This window comes from Syngnathus leptorhynchus, chromosome 15, assembly GCF_054491065.1.
Source record: "Syngnathus leptorhynchus isolate UIUO chromosome 15, UIUO_Slep, whole genome shotgun sequence".
NCBI classification, from domain to species: domain Eukaryota; kingdom Metazoa; phylum Chordata; class Actinopteri; order Syngnathiformes; family Syngnathidae; genus Syngnathus; species Syngnathus leptorhynchus.
The window spans coordinates 4,261,594-4,280,689 of record NC_141209.1 but is presented as its reverse complement, the minus strand read 5'-3'; the positions used below and the strand labels follow the sequence as shown (position 1 = coordinate 4,280,689).

The 19,096-nt window shown below is 43.3% G+C and overlaps 1 protein-coding gene across 2 annotated transcripts; it reads right to left on the bottom strand.

The window, feature by feature from the left end:
* Positions 1–963: 963 nt before the first annotated feature.
* On the bottom strand, positions 964–19,090 carry rcan3 (regulator of calcineurin 3). Of its 2 annotated transcripts, XM_085932376.1 has the most exons (6): positions 18,651–19,090; positions 17,772–18,031; positions 4,340–4,513; positions 3,906–4,077; positions 3,079–3,221; positions 964–2,964 (listed from the first exon to the last, which is right to left on the bottom strand). In XM_085932376.1, exons 2-6 carry the CDS (start codon positions 17,973–17,975, stop codon positions 2,812–2,814), a joined length of 846 nt encoding a protein of 281 aa, XP_085788502.1. In that variant the 5' UTR covers positions 17,976–18,031; positions 18,651–19,090; the 3' UTR covers positions 964–2,811. The 2 variants fall into 2 exon arrangements, with proteins under 2 accessions (XP_085788502.1, XP_085788503.1); XM_085932377.1 differs by having other exon boundaries at positions 2,818–3,221.
* Positions 19,091–19,096: the final 6 nt, after the last annotated feature.

Below are 19,096 nucleotides of genomic sequence, written 5' to 3'. Positions count from 1 at the left end.
CAATTTTGATGAGGCAGATGTCAATTCCTATATTTGGATGAATAAAATTTCTCAAACCGATTAATCAATTAATTAATTTAAAAATGATTAATCAATCAATTAATTTAAAAATGACAGAATGAATAGAACTTTTTTTGAACAAAAATAAAGATATAAATTACAAGATGAACATATGAATGTTTTAGAACATTTTGTCCCTTGTCCTATTGTATGGTGTTAATTTAGATTTAAAAAAAAAAAAAACATCATCGATTTTTGGCAGGTTTTAAAGGTCAACGCCATTGAGTGCCATTCAGGTTGACTTGGCTTTCTTTAAGCGTTATCACAAATCCGGCTGTCCTTACACGAGTGGTTAAAAATTAACTACGATAAAGTGTATGAAATAAAAGGTGTGTTAGACTTGGTCACACTTCTGTAGAAGTCTTAAAATTGTATCTCTGGTAACCCGCCCCCCCCCCCCCCCCCCCCCCCTTTAAACTTTGCCAACAAATCACTGGGCTCTCCGGTTACCATCCGGGGGTCTCTTAAGGCTGCTTTTTTTTTTTTGTGAGCAAGTTTGAAGTGAACACATTGTTCAGCATTCCCAGGTGTTCCCATGTCACTGTAGCAGTCTTACATAAGAAGATCACAGATTAAAAACCTGCACGGAGCTCAACTTTCACTCCACAAAAGAAGTGACTGTAGCACATCTTGATAAAACATGGGAGCAGTTTTCCTTTGCAGTCGTAAACTAAATGCCACGAAGACAATCTCATGATGCGGATACTTCTTAAAAAAAAAAAAGATTGTGGTAGTCAATCTTTACACCTTTCGGCAAACATCTGAGTCGATTTCGAGTCGTAAAGCGGGTTAAACATACATGGGGGTAATTATATAAACGACACGAGACGTGGCTTTTAAGAAGAAGTATTTATGTATGTTCTCTAAGTGAAACAATACTACACAAATAGAAGCAGATACCGTTAAGAGAGAAAGAACATGAAAACACACATACCGGTATTATAACAACTGTAAATTATTGCTCGTTTTTGCTACTTTGTTCTCTGGATTTTCCGACCGTACAAGACATATTAGTCACATCAGCCAAAATATTCAACCCCAAAAAAAAGAATAAACAAACAATACGGTAGTGACAAACAAATTATTGTGTCTCTGAAATGATCATTGCACTTCTTCATTGTCAACATCGTCCGAGAGAAGCCGTGACAAAGCGCGAGCGTGCGCAAAGTGCTGGGACTGCGCCTCAGCAACATAAAAATTTGGCATATGTACAAAAATATACACGTACACACACATCGGTGAGCACAAAGAGTACAAAAAAGTCATCACGTCGCTGGCCCTTTCAGCTGCTTTCTGTTTTGCTGTCACACATCTTGACTAAGAATGCTTTTATCGGATGAACGGAAAATAAGCCGTGATGTTGCGACACAGGGAGATGGAAAGAAAAGAAAAAAAAAAAAGTGCCAGTTAAGGTGTCAGATGAACACAAAGAACCAATGTTCCTAACTGGTGCAAAGGGAGACGCTCACAAAAATAGAGTTAAAGTGCTGACATGCATCTTTTCGTTCACTAAAAAGCTCAATCTTACCATCGAAAATGTGATGATAGAGGTGAGCAACCTACGGATTGCGGGCCATAGATGGCCCAATGAGAGCATGAGTCACAAATATTGGCAAACGTGCAAACGTTAGATGAACATGGTTAGCTTGTCGTACGCTCACGCTGATGCTGTTGCTAACGTTTGAATCAGGGTACGAACATGCCGAATTTAGGGAGAGAAAAAAAAAATGGTATGTGTATGCTTACTGCTCCTGCAGTGCTTAGTGGAATTAATCCAACTGGCAACCATGAGTCACACGCCACATTAGCCACAGTTCAGTTGCTAACTACATGGTTAGCGGTGCTTCTCCAAAAATACAGTTAGCGGTAATCTTATACAGTTCACTGATCATTCTTTTTTTTTTTATGCCTTATTAGCATTAGCCAACAAAAATAGGCGACACGGAGAAGACGTGATTCCGTGAAACAAAACAGAACAAGGCTAAGATGGATGCTAAAGCTAATGCTTGAGTTGGATGGGCAAATATGCATTCAGTGATAGTACGCATGTACTCTTTTTGTTGAAGGAAATATGTGAGAATGCTTTGGTTGACATCTCATCAGGCAGCTTTCCCTCTTGGACTAGAAAAACGTCTACGACGACCAAGCGCTATGTACAAGCCGGACAAAAAAAAAAAGCGGGAGGACGCATTTCTCCTTGCAAAAAAAGGACTCACGGTCTGAATGAATGTTAGAAAATGATGTCAACAATGTGGAAGGAGTGTGAAAAAGTCAAATGAAGGAGAAGAAAATGACAAATGACGCCATTTTGAGTCGTGCATGCAAACACAAAAACAAACGTCTGCGTCTTAAGCATGCAAAAAGTGTATCAAGTACACAATAAGAACACACATCTAATATTTGATGAAAAAAAAAAAAAAAACGGGAGAGATATTCAGCCACCATAACTTTTTTTTGTTTTTTTGTTAGTCACATATGGCGCTCCGTGCAATGTGTGTGACATTAAATATTCACTTTATTAGTATTGTTTCACGCCGTAGAGTATATACATGCATCCTGATGCGAGTTGATATGAACATGAGTGGAAAAAAAAAAAAAAAAGTGCAAAAAACCCCGAAACACACCTCATTGCTAAATGAAGTATGTGAGCGGGGTGGGGGGGCTAACACGCTAACTGGACTAGCGATGCGCGTGACGAGCGTGTGTGTGTGTGTGTGTGTATGTGTGTGTGTGTCCATGGCCAGGGCGGAATCAAAAGTGCGCTACCACAAGAATGTGGTGAGCATGTGTGTGTTTGTGTGTGCGTCCTCTTGAAGTCCCTCTGAGCCGCCTCATCCGCTGGCCCACAAAAACTGGAGCAATGTTTGTCTGTTTTTTGAGCTGGAATGATGGCGGCGGCGCTCTCTGTGAGTGCAAAGATGAGGGCGAGAGAGAAAGAGACAGAGAGAGAGAGGGCGTGTTGTGTTGCAGGTCAACAACGGCCTTGTAGGAGGCAGGTGGCGGGATCTAGTTGAAGACCTTCGGTGGGCCGTCGGGACGTCTGGTCTGCACAATTTCCTGCTTGGGCCTCACCGCTTCGTCATCTTCTGTCTCGCTCTCGCACACGTGCACCACCACGCTTGGAGTGGACTCCGTGCCGGCGTGCAGCTCATACTTCTCACCTGTTACAGAGAGATTTTCATGACCTTTATTTTTGGACACCCTAAAAAAAAAAAAAATATCATTTGTGTTCATTTTATAAAAAGGCTGCGATAGCGTGTCGCTAAAAATGTGAACTCATTAGCACGACAAAAAGTGTGCCGCTATTTGCAAAACCAAAATAACATCGCTTTCCAATAATAATGTTCAATATCATCACTTTGGACAATATGAAATCATATGAAAGTGTCTTTTCAATCTGATGTGACAAGCACGGGTGACTCGGGATGAACAAAAACACTCTCCGGATTGCATCACAGTTACCACGGCGATAAGATGAGACAGAGGAAATTGGCCCTGAAGAACAACAATGTGTCGTTACCACGCTGAGCCGACAGAGGGCGTCAATGCGCCGTGGGCTCAAACCCCAGTGTTGCCATGGTAACAGAGCAACGCCATTGTCCAAACAGTGTCTTCCACGTGATGACATTTTAAAAAATGTTTAGCTGATAAAGGAAAAGAAAGAGTAATAACAGATAAGCACCGAGCGGGAGAAGCTTTCCTTTGTGCTCGCTGGCATTTTCTCGGAAAAGGTTGTTATCCGAAATGTGACTCGTGTCTCGTATTGTGCTGACATTCGAAACGAGGCCCGCCTCAGATAAAATGATTTCACGCTGAAAGCGCCAGCCGCGTTAACGACTCCTCACCGGGTCCCAGCTTGGCGACCGCGCAGAGCAGGTCGTAGTTGACGACCGGCGTGGCGTCCTCGCTCTGACTCCAACCCACGGGCGGCGAGGCGGGCGGCGAGATCAGGAACTGTTTGACGGGCTGCGGGGGCGCCAGGTAGGATTTGTCGATGTCCTCGTCGCCATTTTGGACCTGGCAGTGATGACAACCGAATGACGCCGCTTTCAATTTCAGTCTTATGATAATTTTGCTCTCACTGCTGGCATTTTAATAGCTGTAACAACAAAACCTACATGAGGTAATTGTCTCGGCTCCAAAACGCTTAATCCTCTTATAATTACACGCCGAGATCGGCAGCGGCGGCGGCCATAACAAGTCGTTTGATGACAAACCACGTGGCGCAGCTCGTTACCTCCTAGCGCGTTCCCCCCCCCGAGCGGCAATTCGAGCTCACCTGTGCAAAATAGAGTTTGAGTTTGCGGCCGTTGAACTCGGATTCGTGCAGCTCGATGCGAGCGCGGGCGGCTGCTTCAGGGGTGCTGAAGTTGATCCGGACTCTCCGGAAACTTTTGAACAACTGGAAGGTGGCTCGGTCGTCGTAGATCCGAAACGCTGCCTCAAATCTCTCCTGCAAAAAAAAAAAAAAAAAGGCAAATATTTGAGGATGGAATTTTTCCACCACTATTTCCATAAGTTGTTTTGCCGTCTGACCTGTTCTCATCTTTCCGTGAGACTGAGCTAATATTGTTCAGTGATTCATCAGCGCCGCTGTCCGAGACTCAGACGTGACTTTTGCGGCCTTGCCTTCATTTTTTTTCCTGCTAATCCAGTAATGTGATTTCCAGTTTCCTGTCACTTCTTCCTGATGTATTCTATGGTTGTGTTCTTTTTCAGCAGCAGACACCCGCTTGGCTGAGAACTCAATCAGGAAGCTCAGCGGGAGGGCGACAAAGAAGTCGCCGCTGGGAGGCCCGATCGCCTGCTACGAATCAGCGACGTTTCTCTTGTTGTCCCAACCGACCTTTTCCCTTCACAGACCCCCCCCCCCCCCCCCCCCCAAAAAAAAAAATTATAAAGTGAAATTTGCCGCCGGTGGTTTGGTTCCCCGCAGTGAGGTCTCACAAAATGAGATAATTTGGTCTGCCTTTTAAGGCACATTCAGTTAACTGGCTTTCATTTCCTGTTGAAATGCACTCAGGTGGATGGAGATGAACCGGAGGTCGTTTGTGTCGCTCCCGTTTGCTTTCTCCTCCGGCTGCTGTGGGAATCTTGACTTTAATCTTAATTAAATGCGCTCTATCGCCGAGAGTCTGTCAGTCCCTTCAGTCTACACACAAACTGAAAACTGTTCTCCGGGAATTCATCACAACCCAACGAAACTCACAATGTCTGCCGGCAAATATCAAGATGGGGTTTTTTTTTTTTTTTTCAAAGGATACAAGACATTCGGTAAGGGTTATCGCTTACAAAGCGACATCCTTGTGCAAAAGTTTTTGGAAATGAGACAAATTAGCCACTAATATGGTGGAAATGCTAAATAGGTGAAAACGCCAACTCATAATTGAATAAAATTTATATCACAGATTGATAAATAAATCAGCATCCACACGTTTCAAAATAAAGATTTCAACAGTTCATAATCACCAATCCGACGCAAACACATTGAGCAGATAACACATGAAGGCAGCAGTGAAATGTCAGCGTATCAGTTGGCCACTTTGAAAAACAGCTCAGAGACGCCTCCAAAATGTCGCCTGGCGGAAAAAAAAAAAAAAATCACACCACTATGTCTGACACCCGCAGTGCGTGTAATGATTCAGCAAGCTGTGAATAGCAAGCGCATGGTCATGAAAAAACAATTTTTCTCACAAACAGCTTCAGAAAACTGGTGAGCCGTGATGATCGGTTGGCTACTGCGATGTCGTTTTCAGTTGATAGCGAGTAGCAAAATAGACAAATACAAACTAGTGGATTTTAATTGAATTTAATTTATCGTTCACAAACTAAACATTCATCAGAACACTGCGTTTCGACGATTTGGACTTCACGTAACATATTACAAAAATATTTGGGAGCTTGACTTATATATACACCGATGACAATTGTTTCTTAGCACGATTTCAAGCGGCGATACAAAATGTTTACATCGCCATTTATAATCAGCTCAACAAAGGTGCGTCGACTCGCCCCGAAGCCCACTTAAGCTCTTATCCGGAATGTTACACGAGTGCCAGCCAGCTCGTATGTCTCAAGTCATGAGATGCCACGTGTGATTAGTGATAAACGATGCACTCTGTCAAGCTAAATGGATGTTTTGGCACCGAGGGCGAGGTGGGCCAAGCTCGACAATCATGACCCATCATAAAAGGGGTCTTATTAACTCCGAGAAACACAAGCGGCTCGCAACAAGTGAGCGTGCCGATCACTAATTCATGTGATCACAATGCGCGATGCATCCTGAGGGACGGGGGCGTCGTGTTGCATACTCTCCTGGCTTGATGTTACTGAAATTCAACCGTTTACTGCCACTGTGTATTGATCAAGTACGTTTTCAATCATTGGATGTAAAAGGGGATCGGCAAAAAGTTTGTTTTCTCTGCTCTTAGGTGAGAAACCAGTGTTTTTGGTAAACCCAAACAAATATTGTTCATTTGTTATATTTTTACTTACTTTGGGTGCCTGGGGATCACAAAAAAATTATTTCTCCATCGATAAAGTCATTAAATAGCAAAAATTGCTCTTCAAAGGAAAAAAAAAAAGGTATTTTGAACTCAACACCAAATAAATTCCAGATCTTGCAGGCTTTTTCTGACATTTTCTTTCTGTCTTTAGAAACCAGAAGGATTTGGAATTTTTCACATTTCCCCCTCCACCTTGACAAAGTTCCTAGATGTCAAACAAACAAAGTGGCGAGATGGAAGCTGCCAGGATTGTCAATAGCGCTGAGCGCATGCCTTTTCTGAGTCACCTTTACGTAACAAGCAAGGCTTTCACGGACGGGATGAATTCCCAAAAGACCAACGTGACGACCGCTATGGGACGGGCCAGCGACACCCGCTGTTGCAGCTTGTCACCTCAAATGACACCGGTTTGGAAACATGATGGCATTTCAAACTTTTCCTAGAGATTAGTCATGAATTCCCCAGCTCATGTCACTCAATCTAACTCAAACACGCTGCTGCAAAAACGAACACTGGATGCTCGAATGTGTAAAACTGCACATTCGCAAACTGAGTCCGAGCCTCGATTTGTTTCGATTAAGCGTGACGGTTCTCTACTTTCATTTTTCTTGCTAAAGGCATTCGTTTGTTTCGTTTTGGCAGAACAATTTATTCCGCAATTGATTTTTTTTTTTTTCTTTTAATTGTGTATTCTTTGATGAAATACGTTATTACATGCACGTAATTTCATTTTACGCACGGCGGGATTAATGGCTAACCAGGCTGCATCAAAGGCAGAAAACACAGGTTCAAATCTGGGTCTTTTGCGTGCATTCCTTCCTGTATAAATAAAACAAATAATAATAATAACAATAAAAAAATAAATAAAAAACAAAACAGCAGCACTTTGGCTCTGTGAATGCAGCTCGAAAAAGTCAAATGAGGTCACTAAAACATGACCCAGACGAGCCATCCGTCAACAGATTGGCCCCTCCGGGGTAACGAGCCAGTTATGTCGCTGGCAGTAATGGAAAAGTTTTCGTCACGCATGACTCACAATGCTGGCGCTACTTCTGACACTCAATCAACTGAGGGGTCCCAACAGGTTTATTGGGGCGCGGTGACAAGGTTTCCTATCTGACGACATCATCATAAAAACGTGAAAGCGGGATTAAGGCGAGGGTGAGACACGGTACATTTAATCTAGTCGTCTCATTCTGTTGCAGACAGTGACTTCGCAGCTAATGGATCAATCAAGTGGTTGAAATAAGTGCGAGGTAAGATCATCGTTTGCGAGGGGTTCTTATATAAAGCCGGCGTCCGGTTTCCGACGTGTGTCGGGTTCACTGACAAATATCGGTGTTCATCCTGTTGCGTCAACACAAACACGTTTCCGGAAACACAAACCCAAGTTCACGTAACCGGACAGAAGATAGAATGTTAGAGCGGATCCTTCGTTTCAATATCTCCATATTGTGATTTAATATTTGATTATTTTGCGAAAACGAGTGACTATAACGCAGCATCGTCGTTCACACAAGACTATGTTGAATATTCGACATTCTTCGCCACGTAAACTCGCTTAAATCCTCGACTGTAATCCACATTTCCGTTGGAATTGCACCATTTGGTACGACGAGATTAACAAAGCCTAATTGGGACATATAGAGGATTTATCCGTGTCCCCCCCCCCCCCCCCCCCCATGCTTTGGCAAATCAGTCATCTGCGACACGTGCGTGGATTTAGCGCCGTCTAATCCAGAGCTTCAATGAGATCTGGGTGAAAACCAACAATGTAGGTCACAGAGCCTCAGGGTGAGTCAAGAAAGGGTACACACACAAAAAAAAAGTGGCAGTGAAATAATTATGAAAATGAATTTTTCGTATTTTTTTAATTACCTTTAAGAAGCAAACGGAAAGTGAGTAATTTGGACTCATTGCATTCCTATTGGAGTCAGTGTTGACAGTCTTCATGCACGATGAGCATTAAAATGTTTTGCGTACATTGTGATAGCTTCAAACGCACCAGCGGGGCCGATAAATGGGCCGAGTGTTTTATTGCGGCGAGGTCGATACCCCGAACGGCGAGCCGTATCGACGCTGCCGCTCTCATAGGGACGCTCTGTCCAAGATGGGAAGAATGAAATCAGATTATGACTGCACTAGGGGGACATTAATCGTATTAACGACAATCTGGTCGTTATGTTGTTATTTTTTCTGTTTTTTTTGTGTGTTTTCCTGGTCAATGCCACTTCTAGGCCGCACAGCTTCACACACATTTTTCTTACATCACTTAGTAACACAAAAGTGTTGTACGTCTTCGGTTGCGGTGTGACAGGAATTACTGGAAGATGATCGTCTTTTTCTGTTTACTACAGTAATTACGAAAGAATTAAAAACAATTTTGTCACACTTTGCATGACAGAAAAAGGACGACGGCAGCGTAACCCGACCTTTGTCTCGTCCTTTGTCTTACATCACGCTTGCAAGCACTAACCTTCCGCCGTCACCTGAGCCGCGACACGTCTCTAAAGTTTCAAGCCAACCTGAGCCGCTCGGCTCAACCTGCCCGACCGCGGGGGCACCTGAGACCCCCCCCCCCCCCCCCCCCCCCCCACACGGTGCAGCAGTTCTCCGGGCCCTGATCTGTTCAAGCCTACCAAAACGGGCTCTGGTTTCTGACAAGCACGGAACCTGATCCAGGCGCAGTCTCCTCCATGCGACTGGTCACCTGCTGCTTCTGCATTGTGACCTAATTCACGTTTTAATCAGTGACGAACGAGCGACCTGCCAGTGTCCTTTCACTCAATGATATCAAAGGATGGCGGCTATTTGCGAGCAGCATCGATGCCTTCTGACATTGATGTTGACTTTGGATTAATATAGTCACCTTCCTGCTCGGGATTAAATACCCTTGATGGGTGAAAAACAAAATGTCTGTCATTGACTGTTAACACGTATATTATCGTATTGCAAGAAATGTTAACAGAAAACGAGTACACATTCTGCTATTTGGCAAAAAAAAAAAAACAACAACTAAGTAATTCTCTTCCGTTTTTTTCTCGGTGCCTGTGGTTTTTATCGTCCTATGTTATCTTAATGCCTGCTTTTTGTTGTTTTGAAGTCGCAGTTTAATCAGTTGCAGCTCCTCGAATTTTATGGTACGATTACATGACGACAATAAAGGCTTTTCCATTGCATTCACAATTTGACTTTTAAAGAACGGGAACATTTGCCGAATGGTCGCGGCGTCGCAATGAGATGATGCAGAGCTTGATGTATTGTTTTTTTTGACGTGGTCACAAATGAGAGGGGTGACGGCGTGATCACAAAAGGCGGCCAAACAATAAAAGCCAGAACATGTCAGACATCCCGCTGAAGCATAAATAGCCCGTTAGTCATCAAATTGTTCCTTGCTATGACAAAAGCCGCGGCATATTTTTTTATGGGCCTACGTACAAAGACAGATTAGGACGAGTGGAAAGTGACGCAGAACGCTGGAAAGTTCTTCTAACAGTATATAAGCGTGTCACTGTGTTTGTACTTTTTTTTTCGGTGTAACCGCTCGCAACGCATTCCCTGCGGTAATTATTTTTGATTTAAACGACTCAGCTGTTTGCCAACAGGTCATAAAATCGTCAACCTTATTGCGTTGGATCTTGTTTAATGGAAAGGGACACATTTCAGTGACAGGGCGACGGCAAGAAAGCACTTCACGAGAGAAACAACCATTTGGTGTGTGATTTAATGACTCAAACAAACGGGAAAGGAAGAATAAGAGGGCAGGCAGTCCAATAAAGCAGGAGTGGGCATCGAGCAAATGGGCATCAAGCAAATGTTTATAAGTGGTATTGTGACTTCTGAAGGCATTTCCATTGGATGGCAAAAATTTGGGCAAATTTAGACTGTATTGACCAAACATGATTATTTTTCTTGATAATGACAAAAACGCATTAATATCAAACTACCAAAGAGTTGGAAAAGCTTGTCCACATCAAATCAGCCAGCCTAGCATGCTACTTGGCTACGAATTGAGACTGCTCTGCGCTATGCTAGCTTGCGCCACTCTAGCTAGCTAACTAGCACGGCTGAAGACAATGCAAAGCCTAACGTTACTCAGCGAATAAATACTGGTTTGACAAGTTGTGTTCTTCCCAAATTGGAATGAGGCGTAATTAACAGGAGAAAACAGAATCCAGCATCAAGCTCTAATATGCTTCATGCTGTGACCTTCACTTTGTGTCTTGCTGCATTGTGCTGATGCCAGTAAGACTTTCCAGGTAATGACGGCCTGGACACAAACAATCGTGACAATGCCCGCCGTAAAAAAAAAAACGAGCTCATTGACCCTCACGGTAACGACGCGGCCTTTGTTTTTGCTCAGTATGGACTCAAAGTGGACCGAAAACCTCCCAGCGGTATTGTACGTCCATTCTTCTGTACTACTGGCATCTCTGTTGGGCTCATTATTCATGTAACCAGCCGAGGAACCTAGCCAAGAGCTTGATGTTTTTCCCTCCAACAAAGGGTACATCCACACAAGTGCACTTTTGTCCGTTGTAATTAAACTTGCGTTTGTTTGCCCTTCATTTGGTCAGGGTAGCAATTAAAGTCGGGGTATGGTTCCAAACGAAATCTGGCGCGGTTCAGTAGCAGTGAGAAAGCCACGATTCGACTGTAGTTGAAATCTAAAAGGCATAAAAGGTAGAGAAATACTAAAGAAAATCTCCAAAGCTTGAATCCTTGCACCAAGTCTTCATCTGGAGACTGGCACTGATCAATCTTTGAATAAAGCGTGTATAAATAACCCAGCATCAGTCCGGCAATCGCTACTTCCGAGCCTGTCTGGCTATTTCGTATCTTTTGAGATCAGGGACATCAGATAAGCGTACATCTTGTTAAGTGATAAATATAGTGGAAAAAAAAAAAACAAGATTACACCAACTGAATTTAATCTACCCTTACACTCTATCCTTCTCCCTGCAGCAGAAAAACAGGATTAACCGTGTTCTTTGTGGCGTTTTCGAAAGTCAGCTCTTCTCCGTCTGCTCTTTTAATTGTGTGCGCATCCTTCTTTTTCCTTTCAGGGTCACAATGGCAAAGGTCGAGCGATAAGAGTTGCCCGACAGGTAGCTATAGAAGAGGACGGCACTTCAGCTTCAGACAGGCCACGTCCAGCCTGTCTGAAGAAGATCGAGGAGCACCGGCCATTGAAAACACTTAAGTGATTCGACTCTGATAATAGGAGAGTTTTCCACACACAAAAAAAAAAAGACGACGGACTCCACTAAAACAAACTCAGCAAATAGGCACTCGATGACATGTGTGTGTTGTGCTGCTCCGTGACTGACAAACAGCTGCAAAAAATATAACAGCCGACTTGAGCGCCAACACACACACACACACACACACACACACACACACACACACACACACACACACACACACACACACACACACACACAAAATGAGTAAACAGAACTCAACAAAGTTACAGCACTTTCACAAAACATCATGGCATCGGTATTCACAACCGCGTTCGTACCTCTTCGGTGAACGTGACATGCATGGGCGGAGGATAACAGGCGAGCACGGGGAAGACATGCAGAGAAGCAAGGAAGGAGCGGAGATTCGAACCCAGAACCTCAGAGATGCGAGGCCATTCAGTATCAGCGACCTAGTCATTTAAAACCATGTTGATTTTTCCGCTTCTACTCTGGACCGCACTGCATCACAACCAAGAGTGCTTTCTAAAAATGTTGCTTACCTTTTCCACAAAAATTGAGAAACATCTCTCAGCACAATGCTGTGCAATCCATACAGAAAGAAATGCATCAAAAATGATCCTTATTTGTTTTACATCTAGATTGCAGGTGTACCTAATATTATGGCTGACGACTGTATTTCAAAGTGCACCTGCAATGCTGATAGGTTTAAGGGGGGGGGGGTGACAATGCACCTTCATCTGCTCCATCACCTCATGCATGGACTCAAGTCATCCCATCCCACAGCCAACCTTCCAAGAGCGCGCAGGTTGCGCATTCTCTCGACTGGCGCATCATTAATTAGCGCATCGTTACCGCATTAAAAGACACTAAGCGCACACGTCTTCCACGCGCGCGTAACCCGCTTGCACCCATTGATTAAAAAAAATACAAATAAAAAATTACATCACATCGTCCGCATTCCACGCACACGCCAGAGAGATCCAAAAAAAAGCGTACCTGCATTTTCTGTGACGTAAACACCTCGACGTCTACCTCGCAGGCGATGATGGTGACCATCTCCAGTTCCATATTTATCGATGGCATTTCCCCTCGCGTGTGTGGGATTTGCGTGAGAAAAAGAAAAAAGGAAGTCGCTCTCTCTGTGTGTGTGCGCTCCGCGCGAGCTTGCAGTCAGTCAACTTTAAAGTCCACGAGGCTGACTGAGAGCGCGTGAACGTGGACTGGATGAGAGCTGCTGAGTGATGCTGCAGCACAGCCCCCCCCCACCCCTCCCGCCCCCTTCTCCCTTCAGTACCACATTGACGTCATCAGCTTGCTCACGTTTACGCCACTAGTGAAGCGAACCGCGCAGAGGGACACTGCAGAAAGAAAGTCCGGTTTATTCCGCTTTTGTTTTTTTACCTCTTTTACATGAATAGAAGTAGGGTCAGAAAGCTACTTGGGGCAAAAAAAAAAAAAAAAAAAAAAAAGGACAAGTGCCACTTGTGCGTCAATGTTAACCCTTGCATTCCAACACACCAAAATGAACCAGAAGACTGAATGAACACCACAAAGATGAATGCCAAAATATAGAAATCCATTAAAAAGCCATATATTTAATGCATTTTACATGATGTCATATTGATGCGCAATTTTCTTTCCTTGTGTCAACCAATCAGCTCCCTCGAACCATTCATGCCTCGTCCAGGTGTACCTCCTTGTCTTGCTTGTATTAATACTGCATTGCAGGAAAGTGAGAAGTTTTTACCAATGCTACTCAAACTGGGAGGTCAACCATAACCCGCAGATTGAGGATGGACTAAATGTGGGTGGAGCTAAATTTTTAGTTCTATTCTGGTTGTCTAGGTCATTAGGTTCCTGGAATGTTTCATAAATTCCCTCTTTTCATTATTATTTGTGTGTGCCTTGGATTATCAACAGATATTAAGATGAGTACAGAAGTGTAATCTCAGAATTGAAGCAATATTACAAAAGTGTCGGCTGCTTGCTCGCACGGGCATGTTGCGGCCGTGCAGGTGATAAGCACGGTATACAACATTAAATTGGAAAACTTGACGAGCAGCGATGTTGACTGGGGGATTATGCGATCCCACGGCGCTGTCACTCACAACGCGACCGGCGAGTCGCTTCTTTCCTAAATTACAAGTGAGACACTTTCCACCGCAACTCAGCACGGGTCATTACAAAAATCCCACAGACGCTCGGTTGCATAATCACCGTGTCTTAGTTCCGTCACTCTCATCATCCCTATCGCTTGTTTCGTAATAATTGCTGCGTCGAGTGAGGCAGCTAATTCCCCAATAAGCCATTAATATAAAAGCTGCAGGTGCTGAGGCTATTTATGTCCATGCAGGGCACACTGTGGGAGGACAACTGTGACACCAAAAAAAAAAAAAACGAATCCATACTATTTTAAACTTAACTTCACTCATTAAGGAACTCATTAAAAATAAACCCCGTCTATCCATTTTCAATAGCGCCTGTCCTCATTAGAGTTGCACTTGAGCTGAAACTCATCCGGACCGATACTTGTGAACATAATGTGTGAAGTGGTTCCTCACTTTTAGTGGCTTCACTGCATCTTGTATTTTTTTCCGGTGCTTTGAGATGCAAGTTGAATTCGTTCCCGGACCACCCTCATAACAAAATGCAATTAATCGTTGAAGCCTCCCCTTGGGACTGCACTCAGCTCATTTCTGTCCCTCGAGGCTTACTCTTCACTAATGTGAGAAAATGATTACAGTCCAAGGCAACAGTTTGTACCTTTCCCAAGGCCATAAAGGTACAGCGATGTTCCCGAGCTGAAATAGTCAAGTGCCAAAGGGTACAAAGGCAGTTTGAGTAGTATTCCAAACATGAGGGACACACTGTGTTCAAATTTGTCATGTTACAAGTGTTAGCTACCTAGCATATAAAGTAAGTGCATCACTTGCTGATGGATTCCGGACACGCTCAAGCCGATCCTGGAAATAGATGGCTGACATTGCAAGTACAGTAGAGAATCACGCCGCATTAGCGCAGCGAAGGCGTCAATGTCATGTCATTCACAAGCTAGCCTTGCATGTACACACATATACGTCAACACAGTTATGCCAAGCGGGGTGCCAAACCAGCTCCTGCGTGGTGCCAGCGCCGATGCGGCTGCTCTAATCTAGGCCAAGCTATTTATAAAGCAAGCGGTGCACGTTCAAGGCAGCTGCGGGGATGAGCGTTTTTTTGATAACGGGCCAGAATGAAACACCCACATGGGTGAGAAAGACAGAAGAAGTATATAAAAGGTGTGAGGATGGAAAATAATACAGACAGAGGTCCTAGAAGGTGCAAAAAAAATAAATAACACTCAGCAAATATCTGAGTGTCATATGATGCTCAAATGACAGGACATATAGAATGGCTTTGGGGGGGTAAAAAAAAAAAAGACAAAAATAATATTCGAAACGTTATTGTTTTCACATCGGGTGAGATGTGGCAACATCCGCAACAGCAACAGCAGCTGTTTTAAACAGCTTAGGGGCAGTGAGGATGAGCCGGCCGGCCGGCATCATTGTGTGAATTGGACAGACAGAAGATAAGGAGGGGCTGTCTCGTCCACTGATTCCTTCGATTTAAAAATAAAAACAAAATTGGGTCAAATCTCCCAACAGGTCAGGCTAAGAAAGACAGACATAATAACAAGAAAGCAGGAGAAAAAAAAATGAGGTTAGAAATGGACCCGAGGCTGTCTGAGATGCTTCGGCGTCCACTTTACTGAGAGATGGATGTCATTTTGGGAAAGGAGGCAAACAAAGATGCAAGATTTGGAATGTACGCTCAAGTTTTCCAAACACGCCCACTTGAGCCGTGGTTAAGCATGAATAAGCGCCGTTAAGTCATTCAACGTGGCCTAAACACAAACTGATCAACTTCACGGATCCTCTCGCATACAAATAGTCCGGACGCCTTATGCAACTCCCAAGTTGGTTTATTGCAATGTTCTATTCTTGAACACGCCCACGGAGCGCATCTTTTTTTAGAGCCGATTGAGCGGCGGCGGCGGAACAATCCTGATTTAAATAGAACTGCACACAGAGGCTTACGTGACATTTTTGAATAGTATGATTTTATAATCACCCGCTGTGTCGCCAGCGAGATGCCGGGTGGGTGGAGAGGTGAGCTGTCTTTTTTTTTTTCTGGAGGCGACCGTGCACAAGACCGATTCTAATTGCTCCCGGAGAGCAGACATCGTTTCCTTGACACTCTTAAGCTTGGATGCAAGAACATGATGATGTTTGCGCAGTATAATATTGAGGCTGCAACGGGAGCAAGGGCCAGAGGCTTTCACTCATGTCTGACCTTCAGTTGTAGAGCAGCCCGCTCCCTCATGTACATTCCAAACCATCAACACCTTCTATCCCCAAGGCCAACATTCTGTCAGATGCAAACATGCCATATAAAAAATAAAAAATAAAAGCCTCTCAAAAGTGGAAATGTAAAAATGACATCACATAGGGGGAGAAAAAAAAAAAAATACCAAACGACGTTTATATAAGAAAAATACATTTGAACTTGTTTTGTATTTATGGGATGGTCACGCATCAAATCATTTTTGTGGCAATTTTGCCAATATGGACTCTTTAAGTAATTGTGCTTGATTGCACCGGCGCAAACTGAAGAGCTCTCCAAGCGGCTCCAGCATTTCCCTGCACTGATTGGCCCTCATGTCCACTGAGCGACCACTGCCAGGGACAAAGTGACAGTGCAATGGCCAAGCTGACCTTTCCCTCTACTTTTGCTCAAACAAGCATTCATCATACAATGGACACGGGGTGGAAGAGATCTGAGCCTGAACAAAAATCAAGCAGATAAAAGTGAAAGCAAAAAAAAAAAATCTGTGTTAGTTTACTCTGAAGAAAGCCAGCCAAGAGCATCTTATCTTATGGCTGCCTGCTTCTTTCATCCTCTTTTGTAAGGAAGCACACAGTGTGTGATCACAAAAGCAGCCTGTCCTCCGGCAAAAGCACATGAGAAGGAAAAAAAATGGAGGCACTCTAAGACAAACCAAAAAATATAGATTGCTTTGGTGCTTGATGTCAGTCAGACGCACCTTTCTTATTTGATTTCAGTCATCACAGTGCAAAAGTGACAGAAAAAAATAATACAAACTGACACTAATGAAAATGTTGCATGAAGTGGATTAGGTTTAAAAAAAAAAAATTAAATTCTTCATTGAATCTAACATGCACATTTTTTGGTACGTGGGAGGAAGCAATTAAAAAGTGAATTTTGCATAATGTCCCCTTTAAATGGTTTGTTTTGGAAAATTTCATGGCGCTTGGCATCAAATGGTCTCTAGGGGCCGTATGTGAGTTCCCCACTCTGGCTGTAAAACGACCACATGCTGTCTGTCCTTGTGTGTTTATGTGCTCGCAGAATCAATTGGCACAGATTCAAGCCTAGCACAACAACAACAACAACAAAACCAGCCTAATAAGAACAACCAGTTGGTGCTGTGATTTCTCTTCCCTTTCCAAAGCATCCCGTACTCATTTTGAAAAGTTTAAACAAATGTCAAAATGTCGATTTATAGCGGCATTCGCTTAATTGAACCGCACGGAGGAGAGAAATCTATTGACACGCTCCGACTGAAGGGTGCGAGGGTGGCATTTCCACTTAAAAAGAGGCGGTTGGAATCGTAATGAAGCAGAGAAAAGGGGAGGCAAAACAGCAGACTCGCAAAATGAGTGATTGGTTTAAAGGGATTCTTTTTTTTTTTTTTTGGGCCCATAAATATGTAAAGATGGGATCAAAGAAAGCGCGCAGAGGAGAGTTGCTAAAGTGCAATCAGAGAGGACTTGTGTTAGACTGAGTGCTTAAGTTGAGAGATGAGTAGCATACCAATTGGGAAGACTTGACAACAGCATAATTGGTAAAGGAGTAGAAAAGTTTTTTGTTTTTTTTAATCCAACATGAAGTAAGTGCAATGATCCAAATTTAGTAAGAGAGATATCATGTGACTCACCCTGTCCACGTTATCTTCAAACACAGTCTCGTGGACACCACATGCAAACAGCGCAGTGGGCAGGTCGCTCAGGTCCATCATCTCCTCGCCGACAACGTCCTGGTCGTTCTCCCCAAAAACCATGTCCTCTTCTTCCTCCTCATCTGGATCGCTGCTGTAGGCCTCAGAGCCGTTGCTCCACGCCTTGGAGCTCTCTCGCAGCATGATGATCCTTGGTGGTGGTTCGGCCACACAAGCGGGAAGGATTTGAAATAATGATCCTTTCATGAAGAAGAAGAGGAAATTTTATTTCAGCTAGTAAAGCCATTACCACAATACCATTATGCTGTACATGTAGAATGAACAATTGTATTTATTCAGAACTAAATAAAAACAAAACACTTGATATTTTGATAATCATTTTCTTCTGGATCTTTATTGGATCATCATTCATTTAAAATAAAATGTAAGATCCAAATTCAATCAGTGTCTTTTAAATCGGCTTGGACCGCCACTGATTGGAATAAAAATAAGCCATTTCTGCGCCTGCAGCGACATCTAGTGGCATATTTGATGAAACAAATATCATCCACTTGTGATGCTTAACACAAGCCTCAAACATATGGTTTGAATACGACGAGGAAAATAATATATATTCAAATATTTTACCATAAAAATATGCGTTTTACGTAGGAAGCAAGAGGCGTAGAGGTTATTTGCATCCAAGGACACCCAAGGACACAGAAAAGACTCAATATTACGTAAGGACGTCATTCAAACACCGACAAACGTTCATGTCAACTCGGTTAACGACAAATCTACGCACACAAACATGAAAATAACACAATATTATACTGCTTCGTGACTATATCTATAAATGCCGGTTGAGACACGACTCACCCGACTACCGTTCGTGAAGATAAATCATGTCAGGAGGACCCTAACGTAAGGTTTGAGGAGACGCAGCCAACGTGATGCTGCTTATCTTCCTCCCAAAAATATTTAATTTGCTGTCAAATGCGATGTTTGTTATGATGGGGATTAGTGCGGCGCAACCTAACAGCATTAACGAGAGCTCGGCCATTGAGATGGCTGCGGAGATTAAAGGTAGCCAATCAAAGAGCAGACCTGAAAATAATGCCCCGCCCCTAAGAAGTTAACGAGCAGCAACCGGTGTCAGTTTTGGCTGGTGTGTAGTTTAAATACTTAAAACGGCAGAGGAAGAAACTCACAAAGATTAGTGCGAAATGTCAAAAAAATGAGTATATTTTGATTATTAATGTTATATTTAAACTTTGCACTTTGTTACAGTTCCACCTGTTGTGAAATGTGCTTTATACATTAAG